The 20299-nt window shown below is 41.6% G+C and overlaps 1 protein-coding gene across 3 annotated transcripts in view; it reads left to right on the top strand.

The window, feature by feature from the left end:
- arhgap32b (Rho GTPase activating protein 32b) overlaps positions 1-20299 on the top strand; it is a 73803-nt gene that overhangs the window by 40625 nt on the left and 12879 nt on the right. The window contains exons 6-14 of one of the 3 annotated variants that reach the window (XM_084029136.1): positions 4147-4233; positions 6568-6705; positions 7592-7684; positions 8701-8823; positions 9708-9785; positions 12798-12879; positions 14510-14560; positions 15463-15537; positions 18382-18531. In XM_084029136.1, coding sequence (XP_083885262.1) covers positions 4147-4233; positions 6568-6705; positions 7592-7684; positions 8701-8823; positions 9708-9785; positions 12798-12879; positions 14510-14560; positions 15463-15537; positions 18382-18531 — 877 coding nt within the window. The remainder of the gene's footprint in view (positions 1-4146; positions 4234-6567; positions 6706-7591; positions 7685-8700; positions 8824-9707; positions 9786-12797; positions 12880-14509; positions 14561-15462; positions 15538-18381; positions 18532-20299) is intronic. The other 2 variants (XM_084029137.1, XM_084029138.1) reach the window with 2 other exon arrangements.

Raw genomic sequence — 20299 nt, 5'->3', positions numbered from 1 at the left:
AGAGAAGGGGGAGGGGTGGGCCAGCATGTCAGGCATGGGAGAGAGAAGGGAAAAGGGAGAGAATAGCATGTGGCGGAGAGGAAAGCAGTCTGTGAGGACGGCAGAAGATCTAGAAGACAAAAAGGAAATGGCTTTTCTTTTCTTTCTTTAGGGGGGGATCTGGTTGTTCTTTCCATTATTTTCTGCTGCTAATTAAAAAGTTCAGTTGGGTCCCAGCCATCAGAGAAGGGAAGAAAAAAAGAGAAAGAAGACGAGGGGATGGCAGGATGGGAGAAAGGGCAAAATGGAGGAGATGAAAGCGGTCCTGTTGTGAAATCCACCAAATAACCACCTGCTGTCATCCAATTCCACCACCACCACCGCCGTTGCTACTACTTTGTCGCCTCCTGCCCTCCATCTCTGAATCCCACACTGGGAGAGCTTACATTGTAAGTGAAAGAGAGTGGAGAGCTCACATTGGCATCCTGCTGAGGGGAGCAGGAGTCTGCAAGACGGGATGTACATTGTGGACAGAGAAGTAGACCAGGGACAGGTGTTGGAGTATTACCCAGGGGCCACTCTGAGTGTGGAGCTGCACAGCATGAAGGGAAGACAATTGCAGGAAATAAAAGGAGTGAAAACCAGACTTAAACTGCTGTGAGTAGAAAAGTCTTTTTGACTGTTCTTTTTGGTTATTTTCTTTCATGCTATTATCCTGATGAAACCATCCGTCCCCTTTTGTCCCTGTGTGCCTGCAGGACTCATTAAAACCGCTTGTGTCAAAATTGTAGCTGTTGGATTTGGCTTTTTTTCCTCTGCAGGAACCTTTGTTAGAGTGACAGTCCAACTTCTTCTCTGTCTTAATTTCTCTTGATTTGGGGAATGTAACAAGCCTGCTTCTATGATATAAACAAGAAGAAAATGCAGTCCAGCCATTATTTGTGTATTTTTTTGCAATATGACCTTAAATAACAAAGGAACAACTTCAGTTTTATTAGTGAAGCTAGAGTGCATAGGAAAGGAGGGGGGTGGTTGTTTTGTTATCTTATGGGAACTTTGCATCCTTTGAATACGTGGCTCTTCAGTTGAATTCTTCTTCCCGAGTTATGTTCCTAAATGTCTACAGGCCACATAAATACTATGCAACCTTTTTGATGATTTTTCTGAACTACTGTCTTTAATCTGTATTGACTTTGACTGTGTGGTTATTGTTGGTGATTTTAACATTCATGTTGACAAACTCCATGACAGAGGGACTAAAGAACTGTGTCATTGTGTCATTGGTATCTATGGACTGATTCAGCATGTGACGGAGCCAACTCATAACAAAGGTCACACCCTGGACTTGATTATGTCCAAGGGTGTTAGCATTTCTAAGGTTGTTGTAACTGACGTTGCTCTTTCTGATCATTCCTGTGTTTTCTTTGAGAGTGCTATCTCTGTGCAGACAAACGATCAAAAAAAATTAATCACAAAATGGTTCATCACAGGAAACACCTGTGAAACATTTATTTAGGTGTGTGTGTGTGTGTGTGTGTGTGTGTATATATATTTGGGTTCCTCCTATGTCGAGTTTGCATATTCTCCCCGTGGGTTCTCTCCGGGTTCTCCAGCTTCCTCCCACAGTCCAAAGATATGCAGGATGGGGATAGGTTAAATGATGACTCTAAATTCCCCTAGGTGTGGATGTGATTGTGAATGGTTGTCTGTCTCTACATGTCAGCCCTGTGATAGACTGGCGACCTGTCCAGGGTGTACCCTGCCTTCGCCCAATGACAGCTGGGATCGGCTCCAGCCCCCCGTGACCCTGAATACAGGATAAGCGGTAGACGATGGATGGATGGAACGTGTGACGGCATTCCACCTGTGAATGTAGCAACTGGCTCAGGAATAAAGTTTAAACTTTTTTTTTTAAACTCTGGCTCAGCAACACTTCAGGTGGGCTGACCATTTAAACTGGCTGACCTTTAAGGTGGACCAGTACTCTGAGTCTCTGAGTATTTTTATTGCAAACTCTGCTCTGTTTGTATCAGGAAAACACAAAGTTTAATGTTTGTCTGATCACCATGTACAACACGAATCACTTATCTTTGTATGCAGATGACATTCTTATTTATGTTGATGACATTTCCACTCAGCTCTCCTTTTTCCTAGAGATTTTTAAAAAAATGTGGGGATATCTCAGGCTATAAAATGCATTGGTCCAAATAAAGATAAATTGGTTATGGTAGATTACTGCATCTAGTGTGATCTGGTCCACGTTGTTTTCACCTGTTTTGTTTGTCTTCTACACTCCAACTGGTCTGCAGTTTGTTTTTAATCAAAATACAAATCGGATCTCACAAAAAAAGGAGTTCTCACACTGGGAAATCATCACAAAAATAATTTGCATTAGTGGATTGGATACAGTTTACTATCCACCTTTTAAGGTGTAAAATAATGGCATTACGTGACTGTAGCTGCTAGTAATAATATAAGAGAACACAAGAATTCTACAATTTGTGGAGATGATTTTTATAGAAATAATAAACTGGATTACATTGAAGGTTCAGTCTAACGTGTGATTTATGTACTGTACCTGAGTTGACTGAAATATGAATTGGACTGATCTTTTGAGAATGGAAGAGTCAAATGTTCAATCAGTTAAAAACTGGTTTGATTGATTTTTTTTAGAATGAATACCATATGAGAGAACGTTATTAAAAAAACAAGACAGAATTTTAATTTATGAAGGAATATGGAATTAAGTTATGTTCCATCTCAAGCGAGCATTAAGGGAAGTATGAGGAAGAGCCTGCACTCAAAACATTACACAACAATACAATCCCATTTAATGGGAGCTTCTTGGGGTGTGGATGTATCTGGTTTATTCTATTAAGATATTTCCTTCATTTAGCACCCATCTTAAAACACTGAATGCATGGATCTTTTCAATAGTTTTTTCATCCAATTTCTTTGATAATGTAGTGTAATGAATCTGTATGTTATATTGTTGTTGGTCTTTGGATTGTGGGCATACAATGACGGACTGATTGACTGCTGAATCATAATGTGGGTTAATGAATTGTGATCCAGGTACACACTGCAGGTACACAACATGTTAGTTTGATGATAATATTAATAAACAAAGAAAGATGCAGTCGTTGCTCATCTCAATCTTTGGGAGGGATGAAGGTTTGACTTGAAGTTTTTCTTTGAGGACATTGCTAAGTGAGATTTGCTCTTAAGATGAAGCTGTAAAAGAAGGCACATCTATCCATCATTCAGTTGGGATCGCTGCCACAGCAGGAACGGAATACTTGTTTCCTCATCTACATTTCATCATTATGGGGACAGTGAGCACTGTTCCACTTAGAGCTTATGAGTGTACACCATTTTAATGCTTTTTAAGGTTACAATTGACATTCATTCCCAGGACAAATTATTCTGCAGTAGCCAAGAATATTCTCCAGCTCCAATTTGCAGTGATGGGAGACGTGGCATCTCATCTCTTCCAGTGGGATGCCATGTGACGTGCGTTGAAGAGAATATACAGCATACTAAATTAAATCAACAGGGATTTTGACAGTTTATAAAATCTATGATTATTATGCTGTCCTCAAATCCACCAGAGTTCAGTTTACCTTGCTGATCATTGAAATGTGGTATTTGTAAGTCTTTCCATTGTTCCAACAATCACCAACTCAGCAGATGTTAAGGTTTGAAAGAGACTGACTGAGGAACCCGAATCGCATGCTAAGAGCACATTCCCCTGTTCAAACAAACCCACATTTAAGCTCTCATTTTGGTGGGAAAATTTCTTATTTTGTTTTACTCCATTTTCCATGTAGTATAGGTTCATCCTCACTTTGTCACTATGGGCAAAAGTGTAGGTTTCCTTTGAATACTGAAGTAAAGGCAATAGTAAAACCTAATATTGCCTTTTCCTTTTTTTTTACAGCAGCTTTTTTTTCAGATTTATTTTAAATATGCTGTAGGTTAAATGATGTGCTGGCACAATTCTCTTTAATTTAATACAATGAGAATAATATTTGTTTGTTGTTTTATGCACATGTCCCTGCCTGTCTGACATGTTTGGCAAATCATGAATAGAATTTCAAATGGAAGTTTTGTACTGGCTATACATGAGTCTGATTCAGACCAACACTCTCGTTTTCTGTCTTTCAGTTGTCCCTCGGGGATGAACAGTGTGAAGTGACACGGAATGGCTATGAGTCCAAGGAGTTGGTGTACTTAGTTCATATTTACTGCCAGGTAAGTGGGCCGTCATGCAGAACTGGATACTATACATACCTAACCTCCCACAGCATTCATACACTTATCATCATATGGTAAATTATCATTATAGCAAACTCCCACACAGATTCCACTCCATGTTTGCAAAAATGTACTGTATGATTTCAACTTTTATCTTAAAAAAGTTTAACACTTTGTGTTCAACCCGTTGACATATCCAGCAGTGCTCCTGTGTGAGAGCAACACATCCAAACCTGGTTATGTGTAGTATGTGAACTTTAACTGAATCATTCATTACAACAATATTTTTGGCAGCATCCACCAGCGTGGTTCTCTAATAATATGGACAGAGGCCTTTCCTTCCTGAGGCACTGGTCTGTCCATGGTGACCTTCTTCTTACAATTAGCTATGCATTCCTTTCTTTGTGTCAAATTGGAGGATGAGAAAAAATCAGTTATGATGACCAGCTGCTCCACCTCCAGTAACATTCCATTCTGTTTTCATGGATTTCCTTCGACAAACCTTGGCAAGTGTAAGGCTGTGTACGTGGAAATTCCGACTTCTTACAGCCATTGGAAAACTGCTAAATGTGGGGTGGGGGGGGGGCAACGTCTGAAAGTGGGGCAGAACAGCATAAAAAGTTCCCTGAGCCCTCCCAGTGTGTCTATGCTAACAACCAGTTCTCAAACAGCACTAGAATCAGCCAGCTGAGTGGTGCACTGCAGTCCCAGTCGCACAAGCCCTGGCCTCAGTACAGACAGATCTTTCTAGGCCAAAGCAAAGCGCTAGTCTCCCAGTGGGTTTTTAAGTTTGGAGGCCAGTCTTACTAGGTGCAGAAGACATAAAAAGTCTATGGAACGACTCTTGACATTGAACGTGATGGATTGAAGAGGACATTATCTCAGTTTGCACTGTTGGCATTTAATCACTCATTATTTTTCAAAGAAGAGCTGAGTAAACATGATGTTCTTTGTTTGTAAAGACATTTCCAGTTTTAAAGTCCATGGGAGACTTCAGAGCCTTTTTTTCTTTGTGTCTTTGTATTAGAGGCAGCTGAGACAATCCCAGTGACAAAAGGGAAGACATCAGGGTCCCAGTAGGTTTTAGTGGGCTTGTCTTTACAATAAATGCAATCCTAAAATAATGTTAACAGTAGATGAGAATATAGAATGGCAAAAGTGGAACTGCACAACCAGAGGAAACAACAGCATAAAGTGTATGGCATAAAAGCATGTATACCATAATGTCAATCACCAGGGAATATAATACAAGAGATTTACTTGAGATAAAACAACACAATATTATAAACTGTTGGTGAACTAGCAGGAGCAGATTTGGTTATTGACAGATAATTATTAATATCAGTAGAATTATTGATATTATTATAAATATAATCAATAAAACGGGGCACCACCCTGACATAAGGGAAACCAAACCTGTACTTGGTCTCAATATAGAGGGGTTTGTACGCAAGTTCCAGAGAGAGAGAGGGAGAGAGAGCGAGAGCGGGCCGGTTGGGCTGCAGCCAGGTGGCGCTATTCTTCTGGGCGTCTAGAAATGGAACAGCTGAGAAAAGGAGGAGGGAGGCCCCAAGTGGACGATATCTTACGAGCCTACTTTAAAGGGTTTGCTTACGTAGAGCCGTAGGTGGAGGCCTCTACGCAATCCACAAAGCTTACAACCTCTCTCTCTCTGTCCATCTGTCTCTCCTATTCTCTCTCTCTCTCCTACGTCGAACTTGTTTTAATGTGATCGCATTCAGTTTCTGTCCTAAGCTATGACCAGATTGTTACCCGTCCTTGAAGAAGGGTAGGTTCTTGGTTGTTCCTTTGAAGAAAGGTTGCTGTCTTCAGGTTGTGGATGGAGGAGTTTCTAGTGAGATGCGTCTCGCCTGGGAATTCTTGTCTTTGTTGCAGAAGCAGGCTCCAACAACCAGCTTGTTGGTTGTTTTGAGGGCGCTGCTTGGGGACTTATTGACAAATAAAAAGTTGAAGTTGAAGTTGCCATGTGATCCATTGTTGAGTGTTGGATACTACCACCAGTACCTGAACGCACCAAGACCAGAAGGGTCTTCAAAATAATCCCACATATTCAGCTAGTTGATCTTGTTTTATGGAAATGAATTGAACAAAGTTACTGTCTGGAAGTTAGGGAAATGTGTTCATTAAGCTTAAACATGAATACGCTGAGAAACACTAAGCAACAATGTAAAGTACACGGATTGTGTAGTATGGGTAATGACCATGGTCCTTAATTAGGTCTCTATCTTTCTGTTACTTGTATAGAAATGTATGGTTGTACAATGATTGTTTATTATCATAACACTCTCTCTTCTTGCTGTCATTCTGAAGGGTCGCAGTTGGATTGTGAAGCGCAGCTATGAAGATTTCCGTATCCTGGACAAGCACCTGCACCTCTGCATCTATGACCGACGGTTCTCACAGCTGCCTGAGCTGCCTCGATTGGACAGTTTGACTGATCAGTCAGAGGTCAGCACTGAAAACACATGTACACACATTTAGTGTATGTTTCACTGCAAACTGAAGCATTCTGTGCTTCAAGCTAAATAATATGGATCAGATTTAGATCCTGTTTTCTTCACTTTTGATCTTGAAAGCAATCCTTATTTGAAGACTATTCTCACATCTATTAGCAGGATTAAATCTCTCTTACTGGAACGTCCAGTACTTGAATGAATGATAACATTTGCTGCCCCTTATACTTTTAGAATTCAAGCTCAGACGATCTCAGTTATCAAGATGAATCCTGTTACTCTGCTCTGATATCCAATATGATCCATTCCACATGGCTTTTATGGTTGGACTTTACAGTTGAAACGCTGCTCCATCACCCCTTCAGTTCCCTGGATTTTCTTTCCCTCCAGTTTGATGCAGCATGAGTCTGGCCATGAGGGCCCTGTAGTGAGTAGTGATAGTACTGCACTTTTAGAGAAGAAGAGCTCAGTTCCTAAAGCCTGGATCTGCACCTGTTCTCAGTTCATGTCATCATGAACTCAAATGTGCAAATGTTTATAAAAACTAAGAATGTGAATAAGAAATATCTCCCAGTCCTCCACTGGGGAGGATGACCAAAGGGGCACCGAGGAGGAACCCATCCCATCCCTAGATGAAAATGAACTGCTAGGGCTATTCCCACAGGACCTGGAGGACTTCCCCCTTCTGGCTCTATAAAAAATTACTTAAACACTCATTCAGCTGTGTAATCAGGAAACACATAACACAAGCAGATAACGCTTTTAATGGGAATTGTACCAGTTGTAACAAGAATGAGTTTAGTATTCTAGACATTACTGCAGTAGCAAGTGACACCATCTGAAGTAAATCTCATGACTGGACGTGTTTTCTGCCATGTTAGTCAGTGTACCAGATGTTGTTGGCTTACCTCTCCCGGCTCTCGGCCATCGCTGACAACAAGATCAACTGTGGGCCCGCCCTCACGTGGATGGAGGTGAGATTGCATTGTCATACTCATGCCTTTAAAAGATCTCACAAAAGGACTGCAAAATTAAGAGAAAAATCAATTAAATTCAGTTTTTTTTAATATAGCCAAATATCACAAATTTGCCACAGAGGACTTAACAATCTGAAGAACATCCTTGCATTAGATATGGAGAAAGTCCTACAACAAAAGTCTTTTAACAGGGAGGAAACATGAAGAAACCTCAGGGAGACACTGGAGGGATGAGCCCCTTTTAGACAGATGATTCCAGCGTAATGGTGGAAAGGTGTGTCAAAATATGCCGCAAACCGGACCGTTTATATAGAACTTTGTAGACCAGTCTGTGTTTAGATAGCACCCCGGCTTTGCAAAACGAGTGAGACATCCCACGCCGGACCGCAGTCTCGTCTATGGACTCGTCGGCCGTGTGACAATTCAATGAGCTTCGGAAATCTCATTAGCTCGATGCATCTTTGCATCTTTGCTCGTCTCGCATATTAACATGACTCTTCAACCGCAAGTGAAGTTGATAAATGCCCTTCCGCCTTAGCGAGCGTTTAGACTGATGACGGGGCAAAATATCAGCGGAATATTCCCGCAACAAAAAGGCAGTCTTAAAGGGACTATGGCCAGAAGGACCCACAGAGGCTAAAATGCAGCCATCACTATGCCACCAAGCTAATTGCATCTCGGTGCTCCTCTGCAATTTGCATGAATTTAAATTAGGTGAATTTTGGTATGAAAAGGGTCACTTTCTATGCAAATGAGTCTCAATACAAACGGTCCAATTCACGAACAGAATTTTAATGTTATCAAAAGAGGTGTTAAATAAGTAATGTTTGACCAATAATGATTCCTTTCAAATTCATACAGGGACCTGGGACTCGAGAGTAGAAATACAATAGTATTGTGGTTACTAGAAACTTGTTATAGATATTGGCAGCAAGTCTAGTGTCATGTTTCTGTGTCTTCCATAGTCATTTGTAAGGGTTGTGTTTGTGTGTGTGTGTGTGTGTGTGTACTAGGTTGACAATAAGGGAAATCATCTGTTGGTCCATGAAGAGTCGTCCATCAATGTGCCAGCTATAGCTGCTGCCCACGTCATCAAGCGTTACATCGGCCAGGCGTCTGACGAGCTGTCCTTCGAGGTGACAACAGTCCACATGCTCTGTCATATTACATAGAATATAGACCTGCACAAGAAATACCACTCTCTTCCTAGTTCTAATGGTAAACTGTCAAAACCCTGCATACCCCGATATATTTTACTTTTTTTAAATATATATATATTTTTTTCTTGCTTTTCTCTTTTAGTTTCTCTACTATGTTTTTGTTATGCAACACACACCAAGGAAAATTACTTGTATATGAAAACCTTCTTGGCAAAAGACCTGATTGTCATATCTGGTGTTCAGCAGTTCAATAGGTCCAGTTTTAGCTCAGTTATCAGCTCTGGATGAATCACTTTACTATCCTCAACACCACAGCTAGTAACTTTAATAAATCATATATGTCAGATATCATATTTGCTCAAACTGTGACAATATTCTGACTGCAGTATGAGACAGATTATCTGTAATGTCTCTGCCTTCTAGTGGCATTTCACCAGGTGTGAACAACCAATCAGATCTGCAGCTGTCAATCACTCAAACTTTCCACCTAGGCAGCGCTGATCAAGTATGAATCCAGATAATGTTACTCTGTTTCTTCTTGCCTCAAACATATTTTAGTGAACTGTTCAGCTGTAAAATGAGGTCAGTGGGCGGTGGCAGTCGGGAAACAATCTTTCTCATTTTACAAAACAGTTAAACGGATCCCGATCCTGTGTTTTAGTTTAGAGAGACGCCTCGGTGCTTCTTGATTTCTGCCATTACGAGCACTTTCACAAATTATCCAGCAAATATGACAAAAAGTTACTTTTATTCAAGTTACCAACTGTTGCTTTAGAAAAATGATAATCCTGCAGCTGAACATTAGCATTCTTGTTGTTTTCTATCCACATGAGTTAAGGGGACAAATCTTCTATGTGCAGGTTGGCGACATCGTGTCTGTGATCGACATGCCCCCTAAAGAAGACACCACATGGTGGAGGGGCAAGCATGGCTTTCAGGTACACCGCTAGTAAAACACTTAACAGGCTGGGAGCAAAAACACCCAAAACACACATTTCATCTTTCTCTGTATTTTCCTTTGGCTGTAAACATTTGTACTTGAGTGTTTCAAGGACAGGGAGAGAAAGTTGCTTTGTAAAGCAGAGTTCAAATCCTCTAAGTTAGTTGAAAGACAAAGCAAAATATGAATCCTTTCCTGTGAAGCTTCTGAGCCGATGACAGGCTGTGTGCCGCTCCGTGTAACGCTGGGGAATTCCTATTTCTACAGCTTTCGGTACAGTAACACATTGAAGATTGTGATGGTTGGGACTTTTGTATCATGTAGCCTTTATATCCTCATGGAACATCATCACACATTATTTAATTTTTGGTAAGAAAACCAACCGTTACATTAACAGCATATTGTATATTACAAGTTATTTTGAAATGAAGGTTAATAATAATAGATTAGGTATGTCAGTGTTAAGTGTGGGAGCATGATGTTTAACGTACTGGTTAGACATTAAAGATGATCCAGGAAGTAACAGATGAATGCGTTTAAAGGCTAATCAGACAACAACATGCACACCAGGACCCTCATTTATCAACAGTGCGTAGAAAAGGTTCTAAATGTTGTTTTACGAATCAAATTTAGAATGTGCGTACGTATAAAAGAAATCCAACATGCGCACACCGGTCATACGCACAGCAGCGTTGTTGAATCCCACATGTTCTAAACCACCATGCTTGTGCACATTTGGGGTCACTTGCATTCAGAAACGCCCCCAATTAACCATATATGGTAACACAACATCTGTTTAAGAAACCACGTGAAAATTCCTTTTTTTCCCTCACTGGCATAACAGAGAGGGAAGAAAAGAAACTTTTCTGCAACAGAAATTGAGGTGCTTGTTGCCGAGGTTGATCCAGCTGTTGTTCAGTTCACTTGGTGTATTATTAGTTATTATTAATACATTGATAGAATGAAACACCTTTCTGTTGACATGATTACATTTGTTGTGTGACAGTATTTTTTATTGCTATGTGGGTGCAGTCTATCGCTCCTATTATATGTATAAATCCAGTGTGAAATCCCTGTGTGATCTCGACTTGTTGTGGATTTGTGTAAGGGAACTGGATGTAGTTTGTGCTCCAACCTCACACTGGAACGTGCTGGTGGCCAGAAAGTACGGTGTGAACCGGACTTGGATGTGCACAGGAATGGCTTTCGTTCATTTCGCTTCTCGCTCCAACATCGGTCCCAAATCACGGCATGAATCTAGCAATATCTGTTTCGGGAAGCAGTTCCTACCCAGAAGTCACTCTGTTCTCTCACCATATAGATTAGCTCTCTCTGAAAACATGCTGCGTAGCCATGCAAGATGAGCCATGTTACATTTTCATACCTGTCATAGGTGTCTGTAATGCATGCTGTCTCGCAATGCTTTCTATTTGCAGTACAAGTTAATGAACTACACTTTTAGTAGGAACGATCGTACGATCCCATTATGCACACAAATGTGCATACGCACTGTTGATAAATGAGGGCCCTGAATTGTTCTCCTCTGGGAAGAACCCACATGTTATCTGGTGTTTTAACACAAAGGGAGCTAATGTGTGTTGCATTTCTGTGACTGGCCACTGCAGCGCCTTGCCGGATGACTGCATGTTGCCTTGCAGCGAAAGTTATGTCACATTCCTTTCCCTTTCATTGGACGACCCTGGTTTTTCTGCATTATGGTTCAGGCTTGTCTGTGCGTCTGTCCCAATGTCTCAAAACACCTGGAGGGAATGTCGTCGTCTTTTGGTACTCAGAGGTCACCATGACATCACAAAACACTTATCGGCCCTAACTCGAGAATAGGTATGCCAATTATGAAGTGAAAGCATGAGCTGTGATGCAAGCACAGAAATAATAAGAGCTATGTAAAAGTATGACTATGAACACTAGGGATGCCATGGTTCTCAATATAATATTGAACTGACGGTACCCCCCCCCTAATACCGACAGCAATAGAGTCCACTACGTGTTTTCCTACACACACGCCCACCCGCAGCAAGAAACCGAACCGAAACTGTAACCCAAGAACCGAGGGGTATTGAACCGTGGGCCAACGGTATCGTTGCGTCCCTTATGAACGCAGGGTTAGCTGTATCATGGAAGTTTCTGTATAAATAAAGTTTACATTTTCAATCTTAAAGTCTAAACAGAAGCAGCGCTGCCAGTAGGCCCATGCTGACCACTTCGCTTTCAGATGAGTGGATTACACAGCTTCTCCCTCTCAACACCTGAAAGCTGTCGACTATGGGCCCATGATTTCCTGCTGCAACTTTTATATACAACAACTACACCTTGTAGATTCAAACTGAAGGGTCACACATCTTGTCCTCCAAACAGGACATGTGTTGACATAGGTATAGTGTCAACATCCCCAATAAAAACATGAAAGTAGCAGCGACTCATTGATGCGTAAGTAGGGGGGAGAATGCAACCCCAAAAGCAGGTTGCAGTTTGCCATGAAATACAAGGAAGAAGGAGATAGCGGCAGAAGCAGAAAAAAAAAACCAATTCTAGTCCCCGAGCAAAGAAAATGAAAGAAATAATAATAATCTGAGATTTAGATAATTCACAATTCATAGTAGAAGTCATATGTGCATGTTTTAACATTTTCTGACAGTTATTTCCTGACCTGTCCTCTGGTGAGGAGGAGCACAGCCACTTACCTAAACCAGAGTTCTGTCTCCCGTCAGATGGCCTGATACCACCATATCACACACACAGACACACACCGCTGCATACCACCTTTGTCCATCAGGAGGCAGTCAATCAGCCCGTGATTAGAGGTTGTGTGTGTTTGTTTCAGAGCAGCAGGTACAAAGAGGATCCACTTGTACATCTGTACCTTTTATGTGTGATGTGGTCAGTTCCACACCACCTGCACACTAAATGTCCAAACCATCTTTGTCGCAGCGTGATCGTATTTCCTGCCACCTCACCCTGCCTGTCTGTCTCACTCCCGTACTCTCTCCAGGTTGGCTTCTTTCCCAGCGAGTGTGTGGAGCTCATAAATGATAAAGTGCCACAGTCCATGACCAACACGGTGCCAAAACCAGGTACTCCTCCTCCTTTTAAAAACTTCACAGGAAAAGTGATCAAAGTATCACCGATGGCATGAATGTCTCACTGATATGGTGGGAGCTTCTGTGTCACACCTTGCCAATAGCTTTCATTATGGTGTCATGAAACTGAATTTCGATCCAAAAAAACCCCAAGAGCGCTAAAGTGGACTTCTGTAATAACGTTACACAACATGAGTGAAGTGCAGTAGACATGGATATTTTCCAACCTGAACATTAGATGTACATGTTAAGGGGCCCCACAAGAAGTCTTTTTATAGAACTGCATCACAATATATATCATTAGTATAAATTAGGGCTGTCAGTCGATACAAATAATAAAAAAAATCTGATTAATCACAAGGTAGCTGTAAGAATATTAAGCCTCTACAAATACCCACAGGGGCACAGATACCCCTTTTTACCAGAGTAAGTAGAATACTTGCATTTCAGTGCAGTCACACTAATATGATTACTTAAAAATACTATTACAGTTCTAACAATAAGTAACACCATCACACACACTCTCCTTAAGTGAGCTGGAGCTGCTGACTTGACACTCACTGTCATGCTCTCTCTCCCTCCACCGGACACTCGCTAACGTTAAGTCATTTATTGATTGTTCCATCTTTGTTTTTTTATACTTGATCGTCCCATCCAGAGAACCAACAGTGTTAATGCATTAAAAAAATGAATGTGTTAACCCCAGCAATTGATCGACATGTGTTAACACGTTAATTTTGACAGCCCTCGTATAAATACAATAGAACTTGAATTAATGAGTATGTTACAGTGAAAAGACCCATAATTCTGACACATCATCTGCTTCGTCTGCAGCGAGAGAAAAAATAGCTCATCTCATTTTGTTCTGACCGAGCCTCTTGATCAAACCTCGTGTACAAATCGGCGTCTTTCAAATGCAAAGATTCATCCCACCAGTATGAATCAGCGTCCCAACCATCCAGCTGGCTTTGGGTGGGCTAGTGGAGCCTCCAACACTCTGGGTTACTCGAGTAGTGTCGTTAAAGTACTGGTTCAACGTCTTTACTCAAGTAAAAGTGAACATGTATAAAGTAAAAAAGTATCCCAATGTCTTTGCAAGGCTAGTTGAATCTCATCATATTAATAAGAAAAGAATTATCAATAATTCCCCTGAAATGCATTAAAACTATAACAAGCCTGTTTTGAAGACGTTAGGAGTAGAAAGTACAGATATTAGTTTTAAGTTAAGTACAGATACCTGAAAGTTCCCCTTAAGTACAACAAGTAACGTATTTGTACTGCACAAGTGATGACACAGCAACAAACTCACCAACCCCACAAGATCAACAGGGCTTGGGTGGCCATGTTATCAAGGTTGAGACTGGGAAGGTGTTTGAGCCTTTCTGACTGCGGCACCGGCCACCACTTCATCCACCTTGTTTGTACATAGCAATAGCAATAGTACGTCTAATATTTGGGTTTATGCAGATGACTCTAAACGATCCAGATCCTAGATGAAGTTCATAATGAACAAACCGTGTGTGCATGTTGTCTACTGAAGCATCATTAATGGCGTTGTTGGATGTGAAGCAGTTTCAGCATGTGTCTTGATTTGCTGCATCTGACTGTGACTCCTCTGCCTCAGCCTCCCCCTGCTCTGGCCTGCAGCCTGCTTCTTGGAGTCTCTTCCCTCCCTGTGCGTGTTGGTATACGCACCTCATTCACCTTTCCACTCACTCACTGGCGCACAAAATGCACTTCATGACATATTATTCATCTGAAAACGATTTCTGGGGGCAGTACACACACAGAAAAGCAACTGTTGCTACTATTTGCACTAGGTTGCTACTGTTTGCACTAGCGCACAGAACTTTTGCATTGTTTTCAATATTGGTCAATAATTTAAAAAAAAATTCTGTTGTCTTGTTTGGTGATGAGTGAGCACTAACCCCATTGACACACCGGCGTTTCCTGTGAGTCACAATAAAAGCAGGAAATGTTAGGTTAAAGGGATATTTTGGAAGGGCGGTTGTTTGAGGTTCTCCATATTCAGTGTTTTACCTGCAGTAGATGCAGTTTAGAGATGGACAGAACGACCAACACAGGAGACACCAACAAAAATCTATATCAGTTTATGTGTACCCTAAATTTAGAATATTTTCAGCGCTTTACCTTGCAGTCATACAGGGGACTCCTTTACTCCTGTGTAGGTCCTCCTGTCTGGTTCTCCAAACTCCATCTAATGTAGGTCACACTGACTATGGATATTTACACCCAAGCTATCCCTTTAATAGAGCTCTGACACCCTATTGCCAGTAAACAATTATGCTGATATCAATCAGATCAAATTACAAACAGTAATGCTCAAAGTTCCTTTAATTGAGTTTATAAATCTTGATATTGTTCTGCATGTCGTGTCACGAAACAGGTTAATCCTTTAAGATCCATATATCATTTCTTTGCAAAGCTACTGAGCTGAAACTGCTCTGTTGTCTAACTTGAAGTGCTTCTCTCCCTCTGCCGATTCTCTCATGTCGCCATCATCCATCCGTCCATCCATCCATCTGTGGGTCCATCTGTCCGTCGGGCTGCATGCAGACTTGGAGATGGAGAGTGTAATACAGGACAGTGCATGGGTGGCCGACCCGCTAAACCACTACAGCCTAAGTTCAGGTAGACAAACATCTTTTGGTGTGCTGCCCCAACCCCCCCAACCAAGACCTAACTCCAGAACCCGAGTGAGGTGTTTGTTTGTGACTCTAACATGACTGCTCTGTACCTGTGATTGGAGCTTCATACTTCCTCATACTTGTTCAAGTTCATTTTTTGATGCAATGTTTTGTTTTTGCAACATTGAAATATATGTTGCAAATAAAAGTCCAGTACTTTAAGACAGTTGTCTTCCAGCTTTTTATAATTCTATGACTTGTCTCTCACAAAAATGACTCGAGACTTGCTTGAGACCTGAAGGTTGAGACTTATTTGAGAGACTTGCACATGTGTGACTCACTACCACCTCTGGTATATAATAACAGATGTAGTAGTATTAACAATAGTAGGAGTAGTAGTATTAACAGTAGTAGTGATATTACGTGTGTGTATATATATATATATATATATATATATATATATAAATACTGCCTAAAAGAGTTTGGGGATTAGACGTAGTGCTGTAAAAATTAAACCCTGAAAGCTGACAGACCACGACACCGCTGACGTGGCGCTAGGTCTAGATTTACTTAATCCTTTTACAATGAGGGGGGCTGTAACCCCACCCATTGAGTGCTAAGCTATGTCCTGCATCAGCCTCCCTGTCCATGGTGACTGAAAGAGCACATTCCTGCAGGGAGCCACACAATGTTGGAAAAGTAGCTCTGGCTATGCCTTGATCCACTCTGCTTACTGCTAACTTTCTGCTGTTGTCCAGTAAAACTATGATAATTGATACCATGCTGCAGGGAGACGCTAGGAGTTCTACTTCCTTCAAAGCTCCATGTGCTTGTGTTGTGTCTCAGTGGAATCAGAAACCAGAGACTGCTGGTGGCTAGAGAGTGATTCCTCCCCAGACAGCCCAATAGAGCAACCAGTTACTGACCCAGATGCAGATCCCCACCCCCGTTCCCATCGTCATCACAGGGTTAGGTCACGTCTGTGGACCAGTTATCTGGGCAGCTGCGAGCATACATGAGCCCAGACAGCTGGCTATGTGAAGAAGAGAAAAAATGGCAGGCATTTGTCCTCCTGTTCCCCAGGATCTCAGACCATTTCCTGGTGCTGGTTTCTGGACTGGGAAACTATGCAAGGCCTCTTGTGTAATGTTTTATGTTCATTTTTTTTGTTGTTGCAAAGCTCTAAAGTGTACAGACATTTAACCAGCAGATTAGGATTTACAGCAAAATCTCAAAAGAGCGTTATCCTGATGTTTCAGACAGCATGCCGGTCGGCTCCAGTATATTGAACATGGCATGCATAATATACTTCCTCTTTCCTTTTTCATTCCGGGATTGACATAGATTGACAAAGCTCTCATCCTGCTATTTGGTATAAGACATCAGGGCAGTAGCTCACTGTGTACAAGTATCTGGTGTATTTCAGCATGTTGCTCATCGTCTCCAGTCCTAAAGGCATCCTCCACATGCTGCGTTACCCCACAGTTACCACATTATTTCCCTATTCAGTTTCCCTCATTGGGTCTGAGTAGTACCTTAGAATTGATCTTAGGTGTTACACTAAGTACGGTACATCATTAAATGTATGCAGAGCCCAGGGACATTTATCTTTGTGTAATTGTTGTTAGTATGTCAAGTTAAGCAATCACATGAGTCTGACTCGTCGTCTTGTGATTCTGTACTTTAGTGTGACTCATGTCTGCTTAGGGACTAGTTAAGGAATGAATCAGGTCATGCTTTTCTGAGTCTGCGAGTCTGCAGTTCTTCCGGTCTGGTCGGGTGAATCAGTGAGTGATCCCAGTGATATACAGTCACAAAACCTCTGCTGCTTCAAGCTACGGCAGAAGTTTAACTCCGCGGAAGTCATTGAACCCACTTCTCTTGTCCGTGTTAACTTCAGCCACTTGCTAGGGTAAACTGATGAACTAGATAATGTTAAAATGTGATTTTACAGGTTTTAAAGAGAGTAGCGAGTCACGCAGTAAATCGTTTGAATTGGTATATTTTGACTGGCAGACTCGACTCACCCGGATCAGTTAAAGGATCCGGGTGATATGAGTGGGTGAGTGAATCTTCTCCCATCTCTACTCAGGAACACTCCTGGCTCCCGATTCACGTTTCCACATCGTTCCAACAGAGGAACTGGTGGAACAAGCTTGGACGTTCTACCAGTTCTACCATACTGGGGGACCATTCAGGCCTCGGCCCCTGCTGTCCTCTCTCCCCTTTGCCCAAGTTGTGGCTGCCTTTTGCCTTCACTGGATCAGAAACAGACAAACAATAGGAGCAGTCTGTGATCTCCCAGAGATCTATGTTAGAACCTCACCTCACCTCACCTGCGCCTTACGCCGCAGCAATAATACACATTTCCCCCCTCCACCACACACACGCACATGTAGTATTATTTGATTCTCTTGAAAGTATTTCCACAACTCTCTAAGGCGGAGAAAATGACTGCTGGGTACTGTGTAGTTTAAGAAGCTTGCAAATCTTTCCCAGACATAGTATGGGATTCATTTGGTTCAAGTTTTTAAGTAGGTATATTTTTTGTCTTGTTTTAAAGGGGAGCAGAGGGTACTGGTATTGGATGTGGAGGGTTTCTAGTTGCCTGGGAGATGGTATTTAAGAATGAAGCATTTGCCTCAAGAAAACTACACATGCATAAAAGGGTTTGCATTAGAGTGTAATTGAAATGCACAATAGAAGAGGCTTGAGCAGCTTGTTTTCACTCTAGTCCACACACGTGTGTGAAAGCTAAGCTGGTGTCAAAGCCACACTTGCTGCTGAGTAGTAAACAGTTGTGGAAGATATCTAAGATGTGTCCTTCCTTCCTTCCCTCCACCCTCAGTGTCTAAGAAGCATGGGAAGCTGATCACGTTCTTGCGCTCCTTCATGAAGTCCAGGCCCACCAAGCAGAAGCTGAAGCAGAGAGGCATCCTCCGGGAGAGGGTGTTCGGCTGCGACCTGGGAGAACACCTCCTCAACTCAGGACATGATGGTGAGAAACATGCCGACGCACCCGAGTGCAGTAGTACTTCCTGAGCTATTTAACTTCAGTGTACAACATGTTATTTAACATGTTACCACCCCAAACAAACCTGCTGTTCCATCCATTCTGTTTTCTGAGCTAGTAGTTTTTAGATGAAGGTCATTGTGTCCCTTCTCAGAGACACATAACACCTGTATGGGAGCAGCGGCTCTGCCAGACCCTGCTGATAGGAATTAACATATTTGCTGGATGTAAGTCCTCACCTACATGTAACTGCTGTCAGCAGCAGCAGGGCATCTGGTAGGGAAACAGACTTTATCCTCTCATTCGTCCTCATTACACCGTGATATCAATTCCATCAGAATAACGTAATGATGCTTGATACATAACTTAATTTCAGTTCATGTTGACACATAATGAAGAGCCATTTAGTCATGTTAACCCTTTTAGTCCTATAATTATAACAGCCTGCCTAGTCCTTTTTGTCCTTTGTTTTTGCAATAAATGTCCTTTTTGCAAATTACTTTGCTCCTTTGTTTTTTCGAGAAATGTAGCTTTCAAAAGCCTTTAAACTTTAAACTGTGTAAAAACAAAAATGTACTTGTATTTTCCTCTGGTTTCTCTTCATAAACAATTGTAAATGTACACGACAAACATCTTTGAGATTGCAGAATTGAAGTTGAACCTGTTGTACATATTCTCCAACAGTTTTGTTTGCTCTGAGCTTTCAGTGTCCACGTTACAGGTTGTTGATTTGTCTCTGCCGAGCTGTTTTTTTTACCTGCAGTGGTATTCCCTAAAACAGTTCCTGTCTTGCTGAAGACAGAGCCCAACATGCACTCCTCACACGTCCAGGGTGTGCTTCCTTAGCAGAGAGTGCACTGTTTCCTCCCCAGACCTGTCTTCTGTCTATTCTCAGTGTCTTTCCTTGGTGTGGACAGGAAAGTGGCCTTGAGTGGGGGGCTTAGGTGGGTCATTGGTGTCTGCTGCTGCTCCTTGTGCACAATAAGATGCTGAAAAACTTCTAGGCCTCTTGGTGATGCAATGAGTGGCCAGGAGGTGCATCACCAGCAGCATCAGTACCTCCTGTACCACTGCTGGTACTGATGGATGGCCCTTCATCAGAAGTATTTAGAAAGATATATCATAAGATTTATCATGCAGACATTTTGGAAATAATCAACTGAGAAATAACTTTATACTTTGCTGCCTGAATTGAAAACATTACAGCAGTGTGAGACAAAGCCAAAAAGAAAAACAACTACAACAAATACGATCAATAAACTATACAAAACAACAGAAAAATACGGAGGATTCAGATCCAAACAATGGGTGAACACAGCTGAAAACACGGCAGAAAACACTTCTAGAACAATCAAAGAAGACTAACACTATTATATATTATGTACAATACTTATTCGCACAGAAACCCCTGCTAAAAGTCCACCATTATTTATTGTTTTTTGCACGTTTGCAAGTCAGACAACTCTTTAAAAGTGTTGTTATTGATGTTTCTTTTGTTGTAATCTTCATTTTAAAAAGTCAGCCCCTCTCTCCCTGTGGTATCCAAAATGGTATTGAGTATTTTCCCGGGTATCGAATTTGAAATTCTAGTATCATGACCACTCTACAAGAGACATTTCTAGGTAGAGCACTGAAACTCTACATAGACAAATCTAGGATGTAGGTGGAGGAAGATGAGCCACCACTATGTAGTGGTACTTTATTTTTGTTTCACTTTTGAAGTACCTTTGCCAAGAAATTCAACCTAAAAAAT

This window comes from Eutrigla gurnardus, assembly GCF_963514095.1.
Source record: "Eutrigla gurnardus genome assembly, chromosome: 15".
NCBI classification, from domain to species: domain Eukaryota; kingdom Metazoa; phylum Chordata; class Actinopteri; order Perciformes; family Triglidae; genus Eutrigla; species Eutrigla gurnardus.
Note: the sequence above shows the minus strand (reverse complement) of the source record. Positions and strands in the feature narration are given on the sequence as shown.